Raw genomic sequence first — 27,023 nt, 5'->3', positions numbered from 1 at the left:
TAAGTGCTATCTTGTTAACCTGCTTACACACTGCACGCTCATTAATCATGGCTACACTTGACAAAATTTCGCTGTACATAATTTGACACTCGCGCCGCACTCGGGTTGGGGGCAAACATTGTTGGCAAATCAACAGCTTTACTACACGCTGCTGGCATTACAGTTTCCACAACTTTCCGGGCGTAGTGCTAACTTTCGCATTACCGTTGCGCAATAAATTTTCAAGTGTAAGAAAAAAATTTATCACTTGGCAACGCACAGCAACAAAAGTTGCGTTCGCCTGCCAACGACAACGACGCCCGCATGGGCATGTAAAGTTTACAGCTTCGCCCGGCCACGCCCCCATTGGGTATTTAATCGTGGCAGTGACAGATCCGCAACGCTCATAAATAACGCAACAAACTTCCAGCAGCACTGGCACATCGAACCCCAGTGGAGCCCGTGTCGACTGCCTATAAAGATCTGCTCAGGGCACATTTAACCCTGTTAAGCCCCAACACTGAGCGCTTTTAGCCAGGCTAGCAGGCTGGCAGGCTGGCAGGCTGGCTGCTCATTAAAAACTTAGAGGCTGTCATCAAGGCGACGTCACACTCCACACTCAAATTCACAACTAAGCAGACAGGCAGACACCCGGACAGACAGACAGAAGGACTCGGCCTATGCCTCTGACACCGTCGCGCGCAATTGCCACTGAGCTTAATTATGCCGCTCAACAGCACGGCAAAGGGCGCATCTCATATGCATTTCACAATGAACGGCAAAGGCTAATTAGTCGTGGCTCACAAGTCAAAGCCAGGGAAAAGGCATGAGCAGACAGTTGATGTTGCATAAGAACGAGCGCAATCAGAGAGACGTCAAGAAGGTCAGCCGGTGTGGCATGTGCTCTACTTTTCAACTTCTAGTCAACTTTAGAGTGTCACATGTCTGCGTGATGCGACTGTCTAGCTACTATAGTCAGGAAATATACATAAATTAGAGCTAGAGGAAGGTGGAAATAGGTTTGCATGCATTGATATTCCGGAAAACTAAACTGCAATGGAAGATTATTTTTGAAGAACCTGTAGATCCTATCCAATATCTCTGATTCTCATGTATCAATTATGTAGTATTCATGTACCATTCATGTAGTATTCATGTACCTTTCATTTACCATTCATGTACCAGTCATGTACCATTTTATTTAAATTTATGTTTGCTGCAATGCCAAGAATTTAATTTCAAATACAAATGCAACATAATCCAAATCCCTTCTAGGTTTATATTCAAATCTTCAGCAATTGATATATCAGAGTTTTCTCAACTCAGCTCAACACCTTTAAAAAGTTCTTGTTTTCATTAACAATTGCAGCAAATCTCAACTTTTTCAATTTAAAGATTCGTTTACCATCAACTTTTGTGTTTCTCTCCATTTTACCTTATATTGTTTTATATTATCTCTCTCTCTCTCTCTCTCTTCCTTTCTCTCTCTCTCCCTCTCTGCTGTGTTGCAACACATAAATTCCGTTTACATTTTCACCCAACTGCAGCAACACTTCCCTTCGGTTTTCAGCCAACAACAACAACAACAATTTCACACCTGCCTTACACCTGCTGCAATGCAACCGCACCCACGCAAGCCGACAGTTAGAACTTCATCATTATTCAGAGCTGGCAGCAGCAGGAACAGCAACAACAATGGACTAGCAGCTGGTTTTTGGCCTAGTTTTAAAATGTGTAGCCAACAACGATAATAAACAAGCAGCCATAACAACAACAATAACAACAACAACAGCAGAAACAATAGTCAGAAGATTGGGTCCGAAGCAAATTATATAGCCCGTGTTTGGCTTAGGCGAATGCAACAAAGCTTTGCGGCCGGGCATATGCAAATGAGCACACATACAGATACACACACACACACACACACACACACACGGCCAAATATTGAAAGCCAAAGGGGTTTTAAAGGATATTTTCTTGTTGCATTCGTATTTGGCCAAATATTGCGGCTTTGGCGTGTTTTCCTTTTCTGTCATTTTCGAGCATTTGCTTTGTGCATAAAACACATTCATTAGGCCAAAGCACAAACACACACAAGCACTAGCACACACTCACACACACACACACGTTACGCAGCCAAACGCATAGAGCATTTGGCCTAATGCCTCCGAAGGTCGTACTCTGCCGTTGTCTGCCAATTTGTTTTGCGGCCAGGCCGATTGCAGTTCTGACCTCATTTCACTTGCATAATCATTGCTCACTAATTGTTGTTTACTGCAGGCAAAGTTCTGTGATGTTAAATGCCATTTGAGCTCTAGCCTCCTCCTGCCAATTGTGCTGCACATGGTTAACTATGACAACTTGGTGTATTTGCCTGTTATGATAGCCAAGTAAATATTGTGCTGGCCATTGAAGCAAGAGCACACAGCATATTTGCATTTCATATCAAAGGCTAATAGCACGAATAATTGAACACAATAATTTGTGCTTCAAGCAACTTCCCCTCGATTTCTAAGCCATCTCATAATAAATTATAAGCTTGATTAAAGCAGCTCAATTATGTATGAATGTGGCTTAAATGGGTTTTGTGTGAGAGAATTAGCTAAGTTAAATTCATTTATTATGAATTTTTAAAAAAGAGAAATAAGGAAATTTATGAAAAAACACAACTTTAATGGGGTTCCGAAATACAATTAGTAAAATAAAAATATTTTAGATTTTTTTTTAAATCTTAGAAAAATACCCTAATTAAATTGTATACCAAACAACAGCCTCAAAGGCATGTACATTAATTCCAATCAACATGAAAATCCTTTTAGTATGATCCAATACTCATTCATGATATCGATAGCTCACATCTATGAACCCTGCACCATTTTGAGAATTACCTAGAAGGGCATTTAACATTTGTTTATTGTGTCTAGGCTGTCACGCATGAATCTCGTTCGGTAGACAGCTGGCATGCGGTGCGTGTTTTGCCGGATGTCGACAGTAACAACAATAGCAGCAAACAAAAAAAAAAAAAAAAAAAAAAAAAAGGAAACATCTGCGATAAACCCCGGCGCAACGCGCTTTTTCTAATTGGATTTTCGGCTTTAAGCGCAGTTGTAATTTCATTTACACCACAATAAGCATAGCCACAGGGCGAGACATTTAAGTACAATGTTAAGTGTGTGTTTGTGTGTGCGTGGATGTTGTAGCTCTCGTTAGTCTTGTTGCTTATTCACAGCTGTGTGCCGCAAGCAGCCAGCACAAACAAAAGGCGGAAAACGGAAAACACGCGCTATAATGCGGCGTATAAAGACAACACCAGGCGAAAACAAAACAAGTCAAACAATTGAAAGCGGGCGGTTTGGACTTGACAATACTCGTTCGTAATGGGAGAAGGGTGAACATGTTTAATTCAATTGCCTATGAATGAAGGGAATGTGAACAGCGATATTTGGGGGCTTAAGCTATGAAATTCCAAAAGATATAATTAGATTGGCCATTAATGGGGTAGTAGATGGGTAGAACAAATTCGAAAATAAATAAGAGTGTTAATTCAATATTTGCCATTGCCAAGCGAGCGTATATATATTAGAATAAGAAATATATATATATATAAGAATATATGCAGGCCAATGCCATTCAATACATTTACTATTCTGCTAACATTACCATCACTATGTTGTTAACAGTTTCATACCTAGCTTTAACAGTCCTGTGGTGCATAGCTAGACTAAGTAGTTGTCTCACTCTAGCACATGAAATCAAAGGGCTAACTCGATTCTAGTGTGATGCATGCAAACAAACAGAAAAGCAATAAAGCAAAAGTTGAAGTCAGTGAGGCTGTTCACACATAACACAAACAAATATACCCTTCCTGCCACCTGCACGAGTATAACCAAATAAAGAGAGCAAGGAGCACAAAACGCACAACAACCGAAACGACATGGAGCACGCAATAAGCAGCATGAACCAAACACATTTTGGTCGCTGAATTGGCGCTTTTTTCTGGTGCCCACGCTGACACCCATAAACACACTCACGCACGCACACACACACACACATATGCCCCTTGGCTTAGGCTCAGGTGCGACGCAAATGCTTGCAGCCTAAAAATAAATGCGAACAAACAACATTTCGTTGTCGGTCCGTAAATTTACAGTGCACAGTGGGCACAAAAAATACTGCCATAGATAAGCATGCGAGTGTCCGTGTGTGTGTGTGTGTGTGTGTGTGTCTGCCTTTTCCTGTGACTGCAAAACAGTTTTGTTTTGTATTTATTTAGTAGCCACTAAACGGTTGGCAAAACTTCTTGGCTCTGTCGCCCAGTCGCCATTTTAAATATTTTAGCAACTTGCCACCTCTTCTTCTTCTTATTCAGCTTCTTGGAGTTGGGTTGCGCCCACCCACATAGATAAACGAGTTTATTGTTGACTTGAAAACTGTACTTTGTAAATATTTAATTGCGGCTTCAATACTTAAGTCTCTTATTTGTTTAGTTGCCTTCAAATGGGAGCTCGGCTTGTTTACCTGCCTGCCGTGCTTTCGATGGGTAAGCCAAAGTTGGCCTCAAGTCATTTTATAGTCCGTTAAGCTCGAAATTGGTTTAGACCGACTGAAGCAGTCATTATAAATTAATTTGCAGTAAATTTAAGCCGAATGCTAAGCGCTAAATGATTGCAATTTAATTGTAATAAATTATAAATCTTTTTTGTACTCTTCACCTGACTTTACCCAATATTATCTTGTTAATCTAGTTGCATACACCTCGATCATAAATTTGCTGTTAATCTTTAAGCCAGTGCTGAATTATGGCTGCGATTCATTTGAAGCACCGCCGACTTTTAATTAGTTTGCCGAGCCACAGCATCGACCCAAAAGAGTTACCCCAACCCGTTCCCCTCCCCCTCCCTAAACCATGTGTGATGCAGCATTCCATAAGCCGCTTTTGTGCGCCTGCCTTTATATTAATTAAAGTTTTTTGTTTGATTTGCTGTGGCCATAATACGCACATGGATTTGTGGGTTAGCCAACCGCTCGACGGTACAAATCAGCGCTGAGACTGTGGGCGAATATTGCTCGGTTGTTGGCTTAAATGCGATTACCACAAGAGAATTTATGCCTGTTTGCAGTTTAATTAGTCGCACGCTTACATTTACAAGGGCACGAATAATATGAATAATTGGAATTCATTAATGCCAAGTGGCGAACTTGTTTCGATCATGCGTTTGGGCCACACTGCGTATGCGCAATTATCTCTGGTTATCTTTGGTTAGCCCAACTGTCAGCCAAGACTTATGGCCGTATGCAAATGCAAAGGCCATTTCGCTGGGCAATGAATCCTCTTCGGCAAACCACAAGACTTAGTTAACGGAAATTGAAAAATGGGCTTAGTTTCAGTGTCTAAGAATGCGAACTCTGGGCCACCGCAAAGCTGGGGCAAAGTGAAAAAAAGGTCAAGCTGCGGCGAGGCATAACGAAGGCATTTCCCCTGTTAGGAGTGTGGTCACAAAAACTTTGCCAAACAAAATGGTTTTTCTCTTCTCCTCGTTTCGCAGCCAGCTCTTTGTCTTGGCTCTATTTTTCACAATTTGTCATCTTTGAAGGTGCTGTGAAATAGGTATAAAAAACAAATAAATAAGTACTAAAAATACGTGAATTTATTTAATCTGTGTTTGTGTACTCATTCAGGTAGTCTGTTGAGCATATTGGCTTTGTGTAAAACCCGCATAGCTGTATATTTTTAAGTCTCTCCGTTCGCCGTTAAATACTCCTATATATTAATGAGTTGCTTCATCTTGCTAAAGTCTTAATATTTCTCTTCATTAATATCCATACATTATTTATTTTAAAGTTTTTCGCATATCATATCCCACAAAAAAATCTCAACAATTATGATATTTAAATTCCCAACATTCTCTGCTTTTTATGCTAAATTTATTCACCGCAAAAAGTTCAACTCAAGCTCAAGCAGTTAGTACGAGATGAGAGTGTAAATTCTGGGCATTTTTCTTTTTTTTCCTTTTTTTTTGGTCTCTGCTTTAGCAATGTCAAGGAAGTGTCAACGGGAGCATTACATCCTGTGCAGCTGCTTAAAATGGAGTCGTTTACACTGCGTGTATGTGTGTATATATGCGTGTGTGTGTGTGTGTGCGTGTTGGTTTTTGTCGCCTGTGGGCACGTGTGGCAAGAAGTAATTAAAATTCAGATTTATGACAAAGACTTAACAAAGTTATTATGGCAGCTAGCCGAGACTGAGTGAGTAAGTGAGTAAGTGTGTAAGTGTGTGAGTGAGGCGCAGATGATTATTAAGTACAACATGCTCGACAAGGACAGCAGCCACACAGCCACTTAGCCTGTCATTATGTGGGACACTCGGCACTCTGTGAGGGCAGGGTATAACAATTCTGACAATTCGGACACGCGTAATGCCATCAAGTATGCATATATATACATATTTATATATATACCCAAAGCAGTCGGACATTGAGGTCTTTCGCTTAAATGGCAGCTGAGGCTCATGTCAATTTGTGCATATCATAAATATTGGCTGATTGGCCAGAAGCGCTGCCTCATTACTGTTAATAGAGCATTCATAATTCGTTGTGCCTGGCCTGGCGGAATGTTATCTACTTCATTATGTTCGCATATTATGCACGTGTGTGTGCTCGTTGCATATATGACACAATTACTTAGCACACGTCACAGATTTTCACTTTTGTTAATGCCACCCACGGCGACCCACACAGAGACACGCCCGCACACACACACACATGCACACACAGTCGGGAATGTCGTGTGTGCGCCATTCATGCATTTGCATTGTTTTATTTTTAATATAAAATTTGCATTGTTTTTGTTGCGCAGTGTTGTGGAATGTGGGTCAAGAGCATTGAATGCCACACAGAAGTGCCAACACATGACCAACATGGTTTTGTTGCAGCCATGCTTGCAACCCGTAAGCACTCTCAATAATACCAATAATCATCGTAGCCAAGGACAGCAGCATGAGCAAAAAAACGGAGTGAAAATCGCACACACGTCGTATGATTGATTGCTTTTGTGCATTGGGCAGCCTGTGATGAAATCTCAAAAAAAAGGTCAGAAAAGTTCCGAAGGCTATTTGATGCGCCATCGACAAGCCGGAGAGCCAAAATATGATTACGATAGATGCAAATGGAGGCAAAAGTATTATTTAGATGAATGATGAATAGTTGAGCATTGCAGAATGAGAGAAAATACAGCATACCTGGCTGCCCAATCAGCTAATTGAGCTCGTGAAGGTAAATCAATAATGTGCATACTCCAGAGACTCAAAGTTGGACTCATTTTAAGACTTTGCTCTGGGCAGGGCCAGCAAATGTGTATTGAAGTGGACTTTTACTGCTGGCAGTCTGGCATAGTTTTAATTGACATTCGCTTCCAAGTGCCAGTGGACATGACGGCAAGTCTTAAGCTCTGCTCTGATAGTCACTCAATCAGCCTCAGACAGCGATTGGCCAGCGAGCGTTGCTCATGCAAATCTCTGGTCAAACATCAAATTTGCAGTTTCGCCTTTGTCTCTCCCTCTCTCTCACTCACACTCACTCTCCCTCTCTCGCTCTCAGGTACGCAAACTCAATTTATATGCAGCTGGAGCAGAGGCGACAGCACACATGTGCATGCTCAGATTTAAGACAGTGCTCAACACTGGCTATGGCCGTGTCCTGTGACAGGACACGCTCGGTACGTGCGCAAATACCAAAAATGTGTGTGTGTGTGTGTGTGTGCGCGGATACATCCATAGTCGAATCACTAGCCATAGCGTCTGAGGCACGAAATGGGCTAATTTCAGTACTTGAAAACTATTCCGACTTCGTTTCGCCCAGCTGAGAATGAGATAAAGTCAGGAATGAAAAAAGAATCGAGTTAAAACTTGGCAAATACGCAACTTTTTTTACAAAATAATTTGAAGATAACACCTCAGAGCATACGTGGGCTTAAGTTATGCAGAGCAGCAGCAGCAGCAGTGGCAGTGGCAGCTGCACGAATGTCATGCATATTCAGCAGCACATGAAGCACATGAGCTGCCGCCCCTGCGCCTGCAGCTGGCCCATAAATGATGTCACAGTTGCGGCCCTTCGGCTTGGCAGGCTATTTGCACGTCTTGGGCTTATTTTAAATATTTTATAAATAAACACAAATGCAGCACAACCTGACGCGGCACGTGACTCTGGAGCCGGGCACGTGGCCAGCGCTGCGTATGCGTAATTTTACAACATTTACGGCCCGTGCTGCCATGACTCAGCCACAATTAGTTGACAGCAGGAGCAGCAGCAGCCGCTCCTTAACGCATTAGCATTAGCAAGAAATGAAAGTCCAGCAGCCAATTTAGTTTTTCCCCCTAATTGCGTTTAACGTTGTCATGTGCGAGTCCTAGAGTCCTTGAGCGGCAGCCAGAGGAGCTTCGAAAATTCAGCACTTCTTTTTCCTCGAACTTCCAACGAGCAGCAGCTAAATGTAATCAAAACATTTCAAATGAGAATTTTGTTATATTTGCATAAACTCCAGAAGCTACAAAGAGAAAATGGTGGAAATAAGCAAGAGATTGCAGGCGAAGGCAGCTCTGGACCTGGGCAAGCGTTACTTGCAACTAAGGAATGATTACAGTCATGAGCGGGACAAGATGAATTTTGCATGAGCGCTAAATCATTTTGTAGTAAACGAAATGAATGCAAATCTGACGCGACACGAATGTCTCTCTCTCTCTGTGCCTGCAGCAAAAATTTAAGGGAGAGAACAAAATAGAAATGCTTTACATACGGGTGGGACAACGGATTGAAATTTATTTGGCAGCTGCAGCTGACAGTTGGAACACAAGGCGGGGCTGGCAATTATTTTACAAAGGAATTAGTTTACAAATTTATGTGTGTGCAATTTATTGTGTAGTTAAATATGAAATAAGGCTATGGGCATGGCCCGAAATCGCGCTTGGCTTGAAATGTGGGCAACAGACGAAAGTTGAGGGATTGAAAGGGATTTTTAGTAAGGATTTGGGCAAAAGTTTCTACCAAAATCAAATTCAAACATTTTACACTTTCAATGACCATTTGTTGGTTGTTTTTATGACAAAGCATTGGAGTTAGTCGATGGCTTGAGCAGGACGCGTATTAAGAGCTCTGCTGATAGTCAGGCAGCCAGCCTCAGATAAGAATTGGTAAGCGAGCATTGTTCATGCAAATCTTAGGCGAAACATCAGATTTGCTGTTTCGCTGCTCTCTCTCGCTCTCTCTCTCTCTCTCTCGCTCTCTCTGTCTCAATCTCTCTGGAGCCAAAGCAATTTCTCAGTATGCATTGCTCATGCAAATCTCAGTCCAAACATCAAATATGCAGTTCCGTTTACTCTCTCTCTCTCTCTCTCTCTCTCTCTCTCTCTCTCTCTCTCTCTCTCTCTCTCTCTCTCTCTCTCTCCTCTCTCTCTCTCTCTCTCTCTCTCTCTCTCTCTCTCTCTCCCTCTCTATGCTTTTACAGCAATCGTTCAGAAAAGATTTTGTTCATGCTAATCTCTGACTAGAAATCATTGTTGCTTTCTCGCTCCTACGCTTGTGCTGTCTCCCTTCAACTTTAGCTATTAGTTCCAGCAAGTCTAAGCACAATCACAATATATATTGCGCAATCAAATTCGAATTCAATCACTCGAGCATTCTTATAAAATATAAATAATTTAAATTTTCAAGTGGAAATACCAAGATTAACCCTCACATATAAATCTTTGCTATAGAAACAAAATAAATTACCAAAACCCAATACCAAAATTAGATTATTTTATCAACTACGATTAAAGGCTTTACTTGGCGAGCTTAGTCAGCAGACGTTAATGCACACATATAAAATATTAAATCCCACCTAAATGAATTTGCATTTTAGCAATTTGAAATGCATTTTTCCATTGTCTATCACAGTCGCCCTTAGGTGATTCGAGTAAATGCACAAATCTGCTGTCAGACTTAAGACTTGATTTGAGCAGCTTTTGGCCAAGCCGAAATCTATTCTTCCCATGCCTCACGATTGCCCAACTGCCCTCAACTGCTGCTGCTGCGCCGCCAATTGCATCACACGTAACCCTCGTCTGCCTCGCCCGGTGAGCTGCAGTTGCGACACAGTTAATTGCTAATTAGCTCGGGGCGTCGTTGCGCAATTGAATAAGCTCATTTGGCAGCGCTGCATCCGTCAGGCATCTTTATCAAATGAAAAATATAGTGAAGCACGTAAACTGACTCCGACCGAGCACAGCAACCACATTCGCACGCAGAGCCCAGCGAATGCAGAGCTTAGTTTGCTGTCCGACTTTCTGTTCTTTTTTTTGCATTAAATATGCAATCAACATGCGACGGAGTGCACAACTTTCACTCTCGTTCCCTTTGGGGGCAGCCTCGACGCGCGCACATTGCGTATACGTAATGCGATTAGCCTGACCGCGCTTACAGCCATGGCAGCCATATCTCTGTCTAGTTCTGAATAGCGCTTAGGGAGCTGTTCGTTTTGATTGCGTGCTTCTTCTTCTCTTTTTTTGTGCGTGTGTTTATGTATCTGGGCATATTCCAAATTTATGACCAGCACGGACCAGAGGGGAATTGGATATGCAGCATCATTTGTTTACATTTGTGTTGGCCCCCTAAAATTCTGACAAATGACAATTTGACATAGGTTTGTCTGGTATTAAATCGTTCTAGATGAACTGCGTATTCAATGCAATTTTAATAGAATTTGGGTTGGCTGAATATACTAAGAGAATTTTGATAGAAGCCAACTGAAATCAGATAAGAGGACAATTTTGACTCTAGGATGAAGCTTAAGCATTACAGTAGATCAATGAAAAGGCGACGTTGAGTTTGGGTTGAGAGAGAAGAAGCTCAATAAGACAAATAATTAAGTATAACTAAATAAAATCTGAGTAAAAATTACTGCGATTGGGACAAAATGCTCGATTCGCGAAACATTTCAAACAGACCTCGCATGCTTAGCTATTAAAACTATAATAAATAGCCACTAGTTCATGTTTGGCGCCACCACATGAACAGCAGTTAATTAAAACTAGTTGAAATTGTTTGAGTTTAGCGCAAAGTTTCAATTGGGGCAGAGCAGCGAGTACTAATTTAGTACTTAGGGCGGTCAAGGGAAAGCACTCAGGGGCGGGGCAAAACTTTTCAATTAAGTGTTGGCCAAGTGGCCACTTGGCTGTCAGCACAATAAGAAGCAAAGAAATACAACTAACATAAAATTTGGTCTCTGCTCTGATCTCACTCTCTCTCTCTCTCTCTTTCTATCTCTCTCTCTTTCATGCTGCAGAGCTGTGCCATGCTGCGCTGAAGATTCAGTCCACTTTCCGTGGCCATCTGGCACGCAAGCTGGTCAACAAAGATGTGCCGGAGGACGAGGACATACAGGAGATAACCAAGAAGGTGGCCGAGGAGCTGGACATTGATCTAACCGATCCGGAGCTAAACAAGGCAGCCACCAAAATCCAAGCATCGTTCCGTGGCCACAAGATCCGCAGGGAAACCAATCCCGAATAAGCTGCGCCAATGCGCAGACTTCTCAATTTGTTGGTGTCGGCTGACCACAGAGCAGTCTACAAATATTAAAAAAAAAAAATAAAAATAAAAATAAAAAAATTGATTAAACAAACAGAAAACAAGAAACAAAAATTGGTAAAATGTAACTGTGCATAGTGTTTGATGAAGCCTGCACTCGTGTAAACTTTTTAGAAAATATGTTAATTAATAAATTAATAATATGAATAATTCATTATTTTATAAGCAATAATTCAATTAATGGAAAGGCAATTAATGTTTCCAGTTTTGAGTTCTTCAATTCTACAACTGAATGAAATCTGTCAAAGATCTCAATCGATTTATTCTATAAGCCAGCTGGATTTGTTGTATGGAATGGTTTGCGAGAGATCAATTAGATTCTCTATATGAATTCCATTCGTAAATTATGTGTAAAGCCGACCCGAGCCAATTATTAGCTTATAACTGAAGCATACTATGGAAACTTCCTTGTTTATTAATTTCTATCGTTTAATAAATATTTAAAAATAAAAAAAATGCATAGCTTTTAGCCTAAAAATAAAAAAGAAATTTATAATTTGCCAAATAAATCATTTAACATAATTTCATATTCTAGTGTTTTGTTCAAACTTTGCTTAAGTCAGTCCAAATAAACATTAACCAAAGGCGAATATGTTTTTAAAAATCAATTTGCAAAGCATGTTAAAAATATACAAATAAATTATGAATACAAAAAAGAAAAAAAAATGGCACGATGTTCCAAAATTGATTGTAGGGCAAAACAATGAAGACAAACCCAAGGAAAATGCTGAAACATTTTTGAAATTTAAACGGTTTGTCTGGCCAAAGCCAAAACCAAAAACCAAAAACCAAATGCAGTGTATTGTTGTACCTACATAAGGATAAACTAAACGCAAAACAAAATTAAGTAAATGGAAAAATTAAAGTAATATAAAGAATATATAAACGTAATTTGTAACTGACACTCGATGTTAATAAATTGAAACAAGCCCGCAAGGCACATTAGGGGTACTCTAGCGACAGCAGCTACGAAGCGTCAACAAATTTTTTCAGCGAGCTACTTAAAAACTGATCAACAAGAACTCAAAACTAATCTGGTGGCACAATTTTTTGTTTTTCTACCAAGTGTACTACAAGTTTGTCTACTTGAAAACCAATATATATTATCAAACAACAAATATTTATATATACACATACGTACGAGTATTATAGAGAATTGAAAGAAAACCAAAATTAAAACGACATTTAAAACCAACTAAAAACTAATTAAAATGCTGTCGAAATTGCAGCAAAGAAAAATTGTTACAAAAAATAAAAATAAAAAAAACAAAAATGCAAACTACAAATAAATATTTAAAATTCAAATTAATTACTACTAAATAAATAAAGAAGAGCATTAAAATTATATTAGAGATCAAAGTAAAAATTCTACTAAAAGTGCATAACACACAGCTACATTAAACCAAAGTAAATAGTTGTAAGAGACTAAACTTATTGATGAGCATAAATCCAGAAGGCATATACATATATACATCCAAACAATTAAGAACAGCAAATGGAAAACATACAACAAAATGTCCCAACTAAATTTTAATTGAGTAATAAAAATAAATACAACTTCAGAAAATGCAACAAATATGTTGAACAATTTTTTATTTAACTGAAGGAAGATCTATTTCTCTCGCTCGTTACCACTTTGCAATTGCACTTTGCTGCTTGATTGAACATTATATATTTAGTTCACTGTAACAGAGCTACTTGTCAGCCTTCTCAGATTTTCTCAGACAACGCTGGAAAGTGATTTGTCCTCCTGCTCCTGCTGCTGCTGCTGTTGCTGCTGCCTCTCAGGGTCATTTTGCTGTAGTTGACATTTGCTTTTGATGCATCCACTCCTGCTCAGGCTTGTGGTTTATAAATAAGAAAATTAACAAATCAGTTTGGATATGTTCTCTCAGCTCAACTCAGCTCAGCTCAGCTCGTTGAGTGCTATAAATATGCAAAAGTTGCTCGTTGATTGCAGTTGGAATGGGGCGAGAACGGCCAGCAGTGTTGGTAATTTTATTGATGGCACAAAAGACACAACTCGACGCTGCCAAGTGGGCTGCAGCACTGCCAGCAGCAGCAGGAGTAGCAGCAGCAACAGCTGCGTAGGTAGGACAAGGATAGACAAACAAGCTGCGAGGCGAACTTCACGGACACTGTTGCCACGAGGTCCTTTTACAACAATAGAGCACGTCGGCTGCTGCTCCTGCTCCTGCTGCTGCTGCTTGAGCTGCTCCTCCTCCTGCTGCTGCTGCTGCTGCTTCCACTCATGCTGATGATGATGATGATGCTGATGCTGATGGAAGGTAAAGTATGAGACAGCATAATGAGTATGACAGCTTGACCCACAAAAAATAAGCGAAAGCGCTGAGCAGCTGTGAGCGCTCAAAATGCAGGCAAGTCAAACGCTTGAGACGTCAAACTTAAAGTGCTTTAAGAAAGTGCCATTTGACAAACAAATGAAAATTGCTCTCATATTTGATATACCTATATTTATATACATACAAAAAATATTTCTTATTTATTTAAGTTGCTCTCTGGGCAAAACTCTTGGGCAACAAAATGTGCATATCAACGACAACAGCAACAATAAAGTTTACAAAATGCACAAATCCGCGGGGTGCATAGCGGAATTGGACGAGTGCCACATGACGTAGGTGTGACTACCAAATTGAACTTGCCACAGTCGACAGTCAACAGTGGCGTCATCGCGGGGGGCTAGCGGCAAGTGCAATTTGCATGCCATTGCAATTGCATGTCAATTTGAGCTCCCAGCACTCCTCTTTATGCACCAGAGGACAGACGAAAGCGTTTGGCGTATTCAGTAAAACAGTTCTCGTCTTTTTCTCTTTGTTCATTTTTTTTTTTACTGACTTTTTCACGGCTCACAAATATTTCAACGGTAAATTTATGCGCTTCCGTCTCCACGCGAAGAGACAAAAAAAGAACATAGTAGAAATGGGAAAAAAGAATTGTAAGCTATCTGGCTGTGTATATGTGTGCAGCATGGCGTATGCGCAATTTATGAGGCCCTAAAAACAAAGCGTTGTATAAGTGCTCGGGGCATAAACAAAAGCCGGCGACTAAGTGAGCAATGCGTCTGTCTACTCACCGCCGATCACAGCTAGCAAACACTTTGACTGGAAATGGCAATAGTAAAAAGAAAGTAATTGGAGTCCTTAAGAAAAAAACATCAAATGATTATGTTTACTAATCTAAATAGTAATAGGAATTTGATGATAATGATTCAATTTTGAGTATGTTAAGAGATGATTGAACAGCAAATTAAAATAAAAACAAAAACATTATACCCTGATTTCCCATTTTCAATGGGTTCAGGGTATAAAAATTATTAGAATTTAATAAAGCTTAAGAGCTGGAGAGAGGCTGTGATTAATCTACAGATCTTAAGCGTAGCCTAAACTTGCATCAAGAGCATAAATATATCAGTAAATTGTATTCAAATTGCAATTTTATTTCAATTTCATATTCAGCATTACATTATGTTAGATATGAAGTAAAAACAAACTTAGAATTCAGCACCAGCCCGCTGGGGTCTTTGGACTAATTGAATATAGTTTTGTTTCCTTTTCAACACTTTAAAAACTATTTACGCTTTTGAATGGACGTGTGTGGACTCGCATACCGTCATTTATCGTTCCCACTCTCTTCCTCCGTCTCCGTCTCCGTCTCCCTCTCTCTGCACTCAACATTTATCGCACATTTGCAGTGGCAGCAAATGCAGCACACGTCAACTTTCAATTTCTAAAAAAAAATAACCCTTTAAGAGGGGTGGGGACCATGAGGAAGGCGAATGAAATCCGTGCCAAATAAGCAACAGCATCCAATCAAAAGGGCCGCATGCCGGCTGCTGCTTTTCACACCTTTTGTGTGGATAGCAGCCGCAAAATATGCCAGCAGAGCAGACACACACACACACACACACACACACACATACATGCAGGAGTATATTCGTTTAACTGTAAACGTTGCACTTGAGCGCATTAAAATGCCAAATGCAACCTGCCACGAGAAATGGCTAAACTGCAGTCCCCAAAATCCGTTTCCACTGCCACAGTCAGAGATATGGAAACTAGCTCGGAAAGCTTGCTCTGCTTTAAAGTGTTGGCGGATTTTCGCTTAAAACATTTTGGAGAACACGTTCAAGTGTAATGCAATGCAATTCGAACGCTCGCTGCAATCGCCATTCGACTTCATTTGTTTTAGCCGCTCCATGGCCGACAGCTGTCCTTTAGCTGTCTTTCTGGCCATTCCGCCTGTCGCAGTTCACTTGACACCGACTCGCTAGCGGCGAGCGTGGCGAGCATGGCGTATACGTAATTTGTTGGACTACTGCCACCAGGACACTTCCTCTCGTAAACAATTTGCCTCCTCCCACGCGCTCCAGTTTGTTCATTACGCTGCCAGCCTGCCTCGTCTGACAACTGTGCCCGGAGCTAAATTATATAAGCATGGGAATATCTTTTTCAGCCCAGTACTATCTATACTCTATACAAAATATGTGGTCGACTAAGCTGTGGAACCGCAAAGTAATGTTATTTTGTGCTCCTCTTATGCATCTGAAATTACAAATTGCATTAAGAAAAAATAAAATTAAATAAAATAAATACGTATTCCTTTTTTGTATATTGCTCCGTGCTCTTATTTTTTATTAACTATTTAATTTAATAAACAAACTGCAAGGTTGCACGCAACGTCCGTGAGATACGCTAGAGTATTTATTTTTCTTTAGTAGCCAAGCAATTGCTTTTACGCTTCTGTTTTAATCCCCAGGCAGAAATCAATTTTCTTTGCCTGCCTTCGCAGACTCTTTAAGGAGTCACATACATATATATATATGTATATACAATATTTGTTTGCTAATTTTGTTTTTTTTTTTTTCAGTTAGTTTATTGATATTTCACGTCTGAATAACAACCATACTTTGATCAAGTTTTAATGGTAAGAACAGGTGGTAATAATTTTACACATTTTCTGGTGGCCAAGTCCAGATATTCCATATCAGGGCAATGCTTTTCGAAGAGAAGCGGTGCTTTAATCTTATGATAGTAGCAGTTCCTCGTCGGGCATTTCAAAACGCATGACATTAGCTCCTTATCCCAGACGTAACCACCAACGCAGTTCGGTTTTACAAGGATAACGGATGGCAAGGTACCTATTTTGCTTGCGGAGCGTATATACTGGTTGCATCTGTTAATAACGGCGTCGTAATACCACCCAGCTGTTTCATGATCAACGATTAACGAAATGATGTTATTTGTGGTTTGTTATGGACATCAATTCCTACTCACGATAGCATTTGATCCTGCGTGGTGACACCAGACCGAGCAGCAGAAGGAACCAAGGGATGACTTTAAGTAGCTGACGCATTTTCGACCAGTCCATCAAGTCAAGCAGTGAACAACGTTTTAAATATGGAAACCAATTAGTTACAGCTATGGATACCTATTTAGCCGTTTCTTATGCATTACGACAGGCGTGTATTGATTTATATTCTCATTGCATTAAGAAAAATATATAATAATATGTATTCCTCTTTTTGAATATTGTTCCGTGTTTTTATTTTTAAGTAACTATTTAATCGAATTACTATTTGTAAATAATTACATATTTAAATTCAATAATTACATATTTAAATTTACTTACATAATTTTAAATATTCCTATATTTTATTATTATTGTTATTATTGATTTTTTAATATTTGTATATAATATTATATTTATAATATATGTAACTTATAATATATATATATTGATAATTTTATTAAACAACCAATTTAATTGTACACAAATTTTTTTATTTATATTTTCATTATATTTTAAAAAAAAACTATATTTCATTTATTTTAACAATCAATCTTATTTAATATAATAGGCAAACTGAAAGGTTTCACGCAACGTTCTTGAAATAAGTTAGAGTATTTACTGTTCATCAGTTGCCAGTATTAGTTTCTATGCCCCTGTCATTATTTCACATGAATTGTGTTTTAGTCCCCAAGCAGAAATCGATTTTCTTTGCAGACTCTTTGATTAGAACTGAATAAGTCACGAATTATGATAAATATTTGTTTATTTGTTGTTGTTGTTTTTTTTTTTTTTTCAATTCTTTTATTAATGTTTCTTTTTTCTCCACTTTGTTATATGTTCACACTTGTTGGTCTTCTTGTCCAAATAATGCGATAAGGGGCAACGCTTTTCGACGTTAGGCGGTGCGTCAACCTCACGATGGTCACAGCCCGCCTTCGGGCATGGCAAAACGCATGACAGTACTGCCTTCTGCCAGACAAAACCGTCAGCGCATTGATCCTTTACAAGGATGGTGGGCTTCAAGTCGCCCAATTTGCTGGCGATGGCCTTAAACTTTTCGCATTTCTTGGTAGAGGTGTTGAGATAGTACGGATCTAACGAGATGATGTTATTTGTGTTTTGCCATGGACAACAATTACTACTCACGATAGCATTGGGTGACTTTCCCCAGTGACACCAGACCGAGCAGCAGAAGCAACCAAGGGATGACTTGAATTAGATGACGCATTTTCCACGAGTCCATCAAGCCAAGTGGTAAACAACGTTAAATATACAAACCAATTCGTTTCAGCTGTGGATACTTATTTAGCAATTTCTTATGCATATTTACGACAAGCGTTAAGTAATTCGAGAAGCTATAAAGTCTCTCAATGCCACGCTGACCTTTCTATCCACTCGGATACTGGATGGAATAACAAACACGACAACCTCAAAGTTTTAATGAGTACAATTTAGTTCAAGTCAATGATACGCCCACTAACGACTACACAGGTAACCACCAACCACCAACCACCAACCACCGATCACCCAGCCAGCACCGCCCACTTTTATAAATTTTCCAGAACACAAAGCCTCGGGTCAATGGGCAAATATTCAGCAGCTAACTGTAATTAGCGCTTCACAATTTATTATTTAATTCAGCCATGGCACAATATTCAGATAATAATAATAATAAAACTAATATGCATCAACTGAAAGCGTTGCGCCAAATGTCTGCGACGGCCATTAGCAATTGATTGCGTATACGTGATGTTGTACGATTTTATTGCTGCTTGTTTGACAGCAACAGGAAGTTTGTGTGTGGCTGTATTTGTGTTTGTTTTGCGCGCATACATTTTGTTGTTTATTAATATTTATTTTTGTGGCCAACGCAAAATAACAATAGGGTTATAGATAGAGCAGAGTGAATCGATGCCCAAAATCGATAGCCACGCAATTTTTACAAATTCATGCAGGGCCTGGCCGATAAATGCACATACATCTATATAATGTATATATATTTATTTTATAAGCAAACATGTTACTATAAATAACAAAAAAAAAAAAAAATTTACTTTTTATACATATTCGATACATTCCACAGAAATATCCTTTTATTTGGCTTTTTTTGCAGGCCAAGAGCCAAACATTATTTATGCTGTCAGTAATAACAACTTCCATTCGAGTACTGAGCCCCGAAATTGAACACATTCTCTTTTATTATGGCAGACTTTTGACTACTTTTAAGGCATGGCAGTATAAGCCATGCGGTTCCTAAAAACGCCCCATTTATATTTATTGGAGTTGGCCGGCAAGTCGACGGCGTATTGAACGCTTGATTGTCGCTGACAAAGGATTAACCGTAAGGACAAAGCCATCGAATGCGCGAATGCGAGCTGACAAGTTGGCAACATTCATACCGTAAGATGGCTGACAGGGCTGACAAGGCCATCGTTTGGTAAATTATATGAGCAGAAGAAGACTCGTTGGCACTCGGCTGGCTTCACAAAATGGCATTTAATTTTTCATGTTGTCCATTCCATTTTGTGGCCCTTCACCACCAGCGTTGATGTTTGTTTTTCCTCTGTGCTCCTGTTTTTTGTCTTTAAATGTTATAAATGAGAGCTGTGCTCTGTTGCTTTGTTGTGTGGCTTAACCCAGAAATTAGTTGTCATTCTGCTAATAGTCCACTCGCACCTTTTTCATACAGTTATATAAATGTGCTTTTTGTGTTTATTACTTTTTATTATCATTGCCATCATCCTGTGGTGGACTGCGACCAGTGCGTGATCATTGGCCCAAATAATATTTAATACATTTCATTGCCATGCCGTTCCACTCCTTGCCATTGGGGCATTTACACTGGCTGGCCGGAATCATTAAAATAATGACCAACGCCAGCTGATGCAGCTTCATATTTTACTTTAGCTCTTAACGGGTTCAGTCCGCAACATGACATGTTCACGAAAATAGCATTAGCAAATATATAAATAAGCCGATTGGTCAAAGCTTGATAACACTTCATCTCAGTTTGCCCCATGTCCAATGACATTATAAACAAGTTTCCTTTTTTTTAATTATAGCCACATTCAAGTACTGCAATATCTAGCTGCATTTTAGCATGACAAACGGATTTGGACATGAAAATGTATTTAGCTTATCAAACATGTCGCTACAAATGTTTTCACGCTAAAATAGAAAACGAAAATAGTGCCTAGTCAATAATAAAAAATTAATGTATACTGCGTAAATAATACTGTGTATTATTGCGTATATAATACGATAAAATGTCTATAAATGTGCTTGTATAAATAATTCTACGCATAAACAAAAGAGAAATGAATATATCACGCATATTCCAATTATTTAGCTAGATAATACGTATTTAAATTTACTCAATTAATATCTATTTTCAGGTAGGTTGAGATATTTGATTTATGCACCTATGAATATCGAAAGTATTTTGTTTAGTTAGTTATTATGCTAATAAATTTTAAAAATATTATTATTTAAAAAAATGCATATTTAATAACATTTTAAAAATAATAGTGATTTCACTTATAATAGTAAAATAATATTAGATTAAAATATTTTATTTATGAAGATTTATTTTGTTTAATTAATTATTATGTGAATAAATTTTAAAAATTATTATTATTTAAAAAATGCATATTCAATAAAATTTTAAAAATAATGATAATAATTTCAATTATAATAGTAAAGCTTTTGCGACATAAAGTAAATATGCACAGCAATTAAATACGTGGCCAAAAATAATATTATAGTTAAATAGCCTATTTCATAATCTTATATTTTATATACATAATTTTTAATAGGTATAGATATACGTATAGAATATCTACATTCATAAAGCAAAATCAAACGTATTTAAATATATAAAAAATCAATTTAAAGGGTATGCAGTTATTCACTACTATTAAAAATAAATTCAACTTGGGCTTTGACATTTAAGTCCTTGCCCAAAAGTCGCATTTGTGATTGTTTGATCCGGCTACAAATAATTATATATTACGTGATTATAAATACTTAATTTGTAGCTCTCTGTGGGCAAGTCCTACAAATAGCAGCTGAATCTATAATACGCAGTACTTAATATTAACAAATCAGCACTAGATTAATGCTCGATAGCTAATTTTTATTTAAAGCATATGCATATTTTTATAGCTGACCTTAGCACTTGATTTATTATTGTAGCTGAGATTGAACTTTGCCATTCAGTTATCAGCAAAGGAAAATGGAATTAGGTACTATTTACTACTAAACTGAGTTTGAATAGAAACTGGGATCGACTCGCCTGTTATTTAGTTGTCATAGGAGGCAATGCTTGTCATTTTCTATTTAAACACACAAAGTGTGAGTGTGTAGTTGGCCTTTCGCTTCTGTAAAGATTTAAAAAGCAATTAAAAGGTGAAAATTCATAAAACTTCATTTACATATTCGTATTTGATTTTTAAGCTGACTTTAAGTATTTAGGATGCCGGAGGTGCAGCAACGCCGGAAATGCGCGCGGACTCTGATATGCCTGCTGCGGTGCTTCTTGACGCTCACGTACCTGTGGTTGATGATCCAAGCGGCGGCTGTGGTGCCGCTGGTCAAGGAGCAGCGCAAGTGGTTCCTCTGGTTGCGCTATCTAAATTATTTGATAACCTACTCCTCGCTGCTGACGTTCGATGTGCGGACCCAGGGCTTTGTGATCTTCGTGATACTCAAGATGCTGTTCCGGATCTATCAGTGCTCGCGCTGCAACTTCTTCAACCCGAGCGACGAAGTGCAGGGCGAGCGGGTGCCAATGAACAAGCGCATGTTCGTGTACTTTGGGCCCTATCTGCTGATGTTCATCACCTGCTGGCTGGCTAGCATGTACGTCTCGACCCACAGCCTTATGCAATTGATACGCAATGTGGACGACATACAGCCAGATAATCTATGCAAGATAATTATGATCATCCTCTTCAAGCTGTTGATCATGGCCAATGCGATCACACGCTGCATGCGCGCCACGATCTTGCTCCGCATATTTTTCGATGAGCCCGGAGAGGAGCTGCACAACTCCCACAATCTGGGCGAGCATTTGAGTCTGTTCTTTCTAACTTAGTCTTAGACAAGGCTACCTTTCGGTCTATGTACTATGTAAATTAAATCCGTTTGCTATTTAAAATTCTTTGACCACTTTTCATATTTTTCTAGTTTTTTTCACCAACAAAATTTGGCTACCACGCCGACAAAGCCTTTTTTACTTGGCCCTTCCAACTGTGCCGGACACGCCAGAGACAGCAGCAGCGGTTTTTTGAAGCGCTCGTTTGCTGAAAGCCAAGTCAGCTGCAGCAGCGAGCAGCTTGTTAACGCGATTATAACACACATTTTGTAACGGCCTTCTCTGCCGAGTTATTAAAATCTAAGCTCCCCATATAATTGTGCTGATATATGTAAAACAATTAACTATGCATAAGCTTTATAAATATATATATGAATATGTTAAATAAATGCAAATAAATTGATTAAATTTTATCATAGTTCTATCTGCTTATATAGCGTTTTTGCTACAGTCGAGAATTTAAGTAAACTTCAGTCTTTGATTTTTGCTCTCAAGATATGACCTTATATACATCTGGAGTACTTATTTTTAGATAGTCTCAATTGTATTTGAATGCATTTGTTAAATGAATTTTTGCTAAGCTTTTTCAGTTTTTTTTTTTAATTTTATTTTTTATTTTAAAGAAACCTTTGATTTTGATTTGACTTACTGATTTGATTTAAACAAAAATATCTATAATAATACAGAGTACAATAATGAGTAAATTGTAGGACTATTATATAATCAATAATATACTCCTTTATCGTAAAGAATGCGATGATCTGATAATGCGCTATACGGTGTCTAATAATGTATATAAAATATTCGATAGTTTATCTATTTCTCGTGAGTTATGCTCATATTATATATTTTATTAACAAGCTTACTGCTGGCCTTAGTGGCAGCTTAATCTAGCTCTACATACTAATTAAAAACAAAAAATCTCAGATGATCTATACTTAGATTACATCTATATTAATATTACCAATCATTCTTTTATGATTATATTTTTATTTTATTTATTTTTTTTTTTTTTTTATATACTGAATAATAGCGCAATCAAAGCAATTACTAATCTGGTGCCACACTTAATCCCAATGCCACACTCACTACCAATAAAAAGCTGAGGTCCACAAAATTATACCAAATATTCGATAGGAGTACATTTTCTCACTTGATTGGCTGTTTGTAGTAGAAATAGTAGCATTCATTTATATCTTGACAATCTTTAAAGGCATATAATCGTAACTTGTTAGCTTGAGCACCGCCAAATGGTCATGAATAACAGTTGGGCCATGGGGCCAATTGCCGATTGCCAATTACATTTACATAATTTGCGGGCTCAGAGCGCGACAAGCAATCATCATGAAAGACAAAGGCAAAGAGAGAAGCAAAAAGAGTTGGCCAACTGCAAGGAGCAAAGCTACAAGAATATGGCGGAAATTGTGGAGCTTCATCAGCGCGTGGCGCTGAAGGGCCGTGTCACTGCATATGACAGCCTTGATTGAGATGCCATCAATGACAGCGGCAGCAGCAGCAGCAGCAGCAGCAGCAGCAGCAGCAGCAGCAGCAGCAGCGACACTGGTCTGACTCCTGCCAACAAATGGCCGCTGACCAGAGCAATCAGCTGTGTCGCAAATGGCGCAAATGGAGCAAATGGCTGTCAGAATGTGATGGGAATGGGCTTAGACAGTGGGCTGTGTGTGGGCCAGGTTAAAGCATGGCTAACGAAGCGCTCTGGCATTTGTTATTACTACAGTAAATACTATTGTGCAGCTACGAGAACCGAGAGCTCTATTGGAGTCAAGCGAGACTGCTGGCTGTAATAGGCTTACAGATTGTTGAATAAATCCGAAATAGCCGCACACCAAACTACGCACAGACATCCATGTGAGCTGCCGGCTTGTAAGCTGCTGTGCTAAGAAAACAATCTGTATAATGCCGGCCCATGCATTTATCATCAGGCCAAACAAATTGGCAGACTTTACACATTTGCCCACTCAATCAGTTGGGCAGGTGAGCAGGTGAGCAGGTGAGCTGGTAAAGCGACTGACAAACATGTCTTATCAACATTTATGGCAACTTTTGCTCTCTCTTTCTCCCTCTCTCTCTCTCTCTCTCTCTCTCTCTCTCTCTCTCTCTCTCTCTCTCTCTCTCTTTCACAGCGACAGGCGCTTAGATTGAGATGTATTAAACTTAGCCAAGTTTTGAACGGCAAGAATCACTGAAGCGCAAAATAGAGGGAATAATCTTGGCACAGTTTAAAAGCGAACTTGGCTCACTTGGCTCACTGTGGCTGCCACGCCATGCATAATAAACAACTGCAGTTGCGCTCTTGTGGGCGTGGCTGCTGATGCTGTGCAGCGATAAATTTAATAGCAGTAGTGAGCAGCACGACAAGCGGCAGGATTCGAGCTGTAGCTGGTAGCTCGTTAAGGACCTGCCTTGTCCTTGTGCGCCTAAAAGCATGCATAACGTTATTATAAGCGACCTTTCCGTTGTGCATATATGTGTATGCGTGTGTGTGTGTGTGTGTGTAGTTATTCGCATGCGGGCGGCCACTCGAAACAGTTGGGTCAGCCACTCAGGAGCACGCCTCCGCCCTTGCCCACTCACTGCCCTTAATGACTGCCCAAGCAGCTATATTGAATTATTGAGTTCTCATCAATACACGAACGGCGGACAGTGGACATTGGACAGACAGCAGTAGCTGCCGCTGTAGCTGTAGCAGACTCATCATTGGCCTTATTAACAACCATGATTTGGTTGAGCCGAGACCCAGCTGGGAATCTACGTAGATCTGCAGCATACACAACATTGTATATGGCTGCTCATATATTTAAGTGAGACCTACGAAAAAAGGTGCAATCGCTGTACAGGGTGCTTACGCTAGCAACAATCACGTTAAGTGCTCATCCATTTAACCAAACACCCTGTACTCAATCGACGCAGGCTCTGCCCTACGCAGCCCTCGTCTCGGCTTGCCTCGAATTGTTGCAGCACTTTTAAATAATTTATATATCAAATAATTTGATTGGCAGTCTGCAATGAAAAAAGAAAGAAGCATATATAGAGAAAGAGAGAGAGAAGGAGAGAGAGGCAGAGTCATATCTGTGTGGCCTATGTCAACTGATTTTTGGTTCACTTCATATAGACCCAATATGAACTCTATTTTATTTCTTCGTCTTTTCGCATTTTCCCTCGATTTATCACCATCTAGGCATCGCGTCTAATGAGGCGCGCTCTTAGGGCCTTTCATTTCCCCTGTGCATTGACCATGAATTGGCTATAAATACTTATTTTTGTATTACCCCTCCTGGCTATGAGCCATTCATGGCTCTCAGCGCGTAATCAATGTCATAATTGCAAATGCTTTGATTGCGTAGACAGTTGCATTTGCTGCTTATTGGAAGTCTGTGGCGTTAATTACGCGCAGAGCACGCTAATGAGACATGCGCACCTGGCGCACCTGCCACTGCCCCAGGGAAGCAGAAAAAAAGAACTTAATTAGTGAACGGTCAGTACGTAGCAATCGATGAGGTTTAGTATAATGAGGCCAAAGTGTGCGGCTATAGGTTAATGCATACCAAACGCTGTTCATTAGAGCAACGTCGAGCCAACAAGTTAATTTTGGCCTGCCAAGCAGGCAGTACTGGAAATTCTATATTTGAAAAATATAAGACAAAATAAATAAATACATGAATTTTGTAAATAACCTAACAGATTTATGTATAGTATAGATATATTGTCTATATGATGATATTAGAGTTTATTCATAATATGAATATATAACGTTCAATCAAGTGGACCCACATCTAATATATGCTAGTTATTGGAATATTGGTTCAACAATTTGAGATCCCTAAAAGGATTTGGCATTCAAAAATAATTAAGGTGATAATAATACAGTCGAATCGGATTGAAATATTATTTATTCATTGATTTGATAAAAATATAAAATCAAACATTAAAGTTAAATATATATAAAATAAATATATGCAAACTGCGCAGCTCAACATTCCAAGTTAAACTTAACTTTTAACTTTGCTCATCTAAGATCTTCCTCGCCCATTTGCTGTTCCATCTAGAGTTGTAGCTCCCTAGCCATTTCAACTGTCACAGAGAAAACAGACGCACACGTTTCTCACATAATTGGCACAAAGGCTGTCAGAAATTCTTCAGCAATACGAGCGGGCTTCTCATATGCTAATGCCGTTGCCGTATCCCGCAGCGAGTCGGCACTGACAATAAAATCAATTGCTGGCTGCTAAATTTGGTGTTGCTGGCATTGCCTCAAGATAGGTGCGAATCGGAGAGGCATATGTGAGTGCACACAACAGCACAGCAGCAAAAAAACAATGGTTTCATGTCGCTGAGGCGCTGCCAATATGCTAAATACGCACGCCAGCCAGATAGATGCCAGCCTGTGTCAAGGCGAATTTATAGCAGAAGGAGGGAGGCACTTAGCAATTGCCAGCGATTTGCGGCTTGCGCCAGCTTGAATGGGCTGACATGGATCTGATATTGTCAATCAGCATGGGCGTAAAAGCCCCAGGGCTCAAATAAGGAAATTAATTTAGTTTATGCTAATTAGCCGGCTGGTGTACAGCGCATTAATTATGGCCAAGCATATGGTGCGTATACGTAACGTAAATGAAATTCAAATCAGTAGGAAATTTGCATAGCAGGCAACGAGGTTAGCGCAACAGCAACAGGAACAGCAAGAGGAGCAGCAAGCAGGCCAAACACATTATCAATCACTAATCGATGAAATCGATAAGGTAAGCTAACAGTAAACGAGCGGGCGACCGACCAAGCGAGCGAGTGAGTGAGCGTTACGCGAGCTACCCACCCACAATTAGAGATGGTAGCGTGCAGCCGAGTGGAACTAGTCCCAGCACAAAGTGCAACAAATGCAAATAACTTAATAACTTATGCACATGTTGATGCTGGCAAGAACAACATTGATACGTCAGGATGACTTTACTTGCGCCTATCGTGTATATGTGTGCTTGTGTGTGTGTGTGTGTGCGCATCAC

At 39.4% G+C, this 27,023-nt stretch overlaps 2 protein-coding genes and 1 long non-coding RNA gene across 5 annotated transcripts in view; 2 read left to right on the top strand and 1 right to left on the bottom strand.

Moving 5' to 3' along the window:
- Positions 1–12,431, top strand: part of igl (IQ calmodulin-binding domain containing protein igloo) — a 56,469-nt gene extending 44,038 nt beyond the window's left edge. For all 3 annotated transcript variants that reach the window (XM_089261053.1, XM_089261056.1, XM_089261054.1), the window contains exon 3: positions 11,296–12,431. In XM_089261053.1, coding sequence (XP_089117179.1) covers positions 11,296–11,522 — 227 coding nt within the window. In that variant the 3' untranslated portion in view covers positions 11,523–12,431. The remainder of the gene's footprint in view (positions 1–11,295) is intronic.
- Positions 12,432–17,675: 5,244 nt separating this feature from the next.
- On the bottom strand, positions 17,676–18,246 carry LOC149091121 (uncharacterized). Its single transcript, XR_016197125.1, has 2 exons — positions 18,057–18,246; positions 17,676–18,004 (listed from the first exon to the last, which is right to left on the bottom strand). It is a non-coding gene; the product is annotated as an uncharacterized LOC149091121 (long non-coding RNA).
- Positions 18,247–21,369: 3,123 nt separating this feature from the next.
- On the top strand, positions 21,370–22,068 carry LOC115564118 (uncharacterized). The gene has a single exon (XM_030388054.2). The coding sequence runs from the start codon at positions 21,385–21,387 to the stop codon at positions 22,003–22,005; it is 621 nt and encodes a 206-aa protein (XP_030243914.1). The 5' UTR covers positions 21,370–21,384; the 3' UTR covers positions 22,006–22,068.
- Positions 22,069–27,023: the final 4,955 nt, after the last annotated feature.

This window comes from Drosophila navojoa, chromosome 5 (genome assembly GCF_054131105.1).
Source record: "Drosophila navojoa isolate 15081-1374.11 chromosome 5, UAZ_NAV_1.0, whole genome shotgun sequence".
NCBI lineage: Eukaryota > Metazoa > Arthropoda > Insecta > Diptera > Drosophilidae > Drosophila > Drosophila navojoa.
Note: the sequence above shows the minus strand (reverse complement) of the source record. Positions and strands in the feature narration are given on the sequence as shown.

What these genes read in the sequence shown, in the direction of transcription:
- LOC115564118 (XM_030388054.2), top strand. Translation starts at nt 21,385, where the DNA reads ATGCCGGAGGTGCAGCAACGCCGGAAATGCGCGCGGACTCTGATATGC.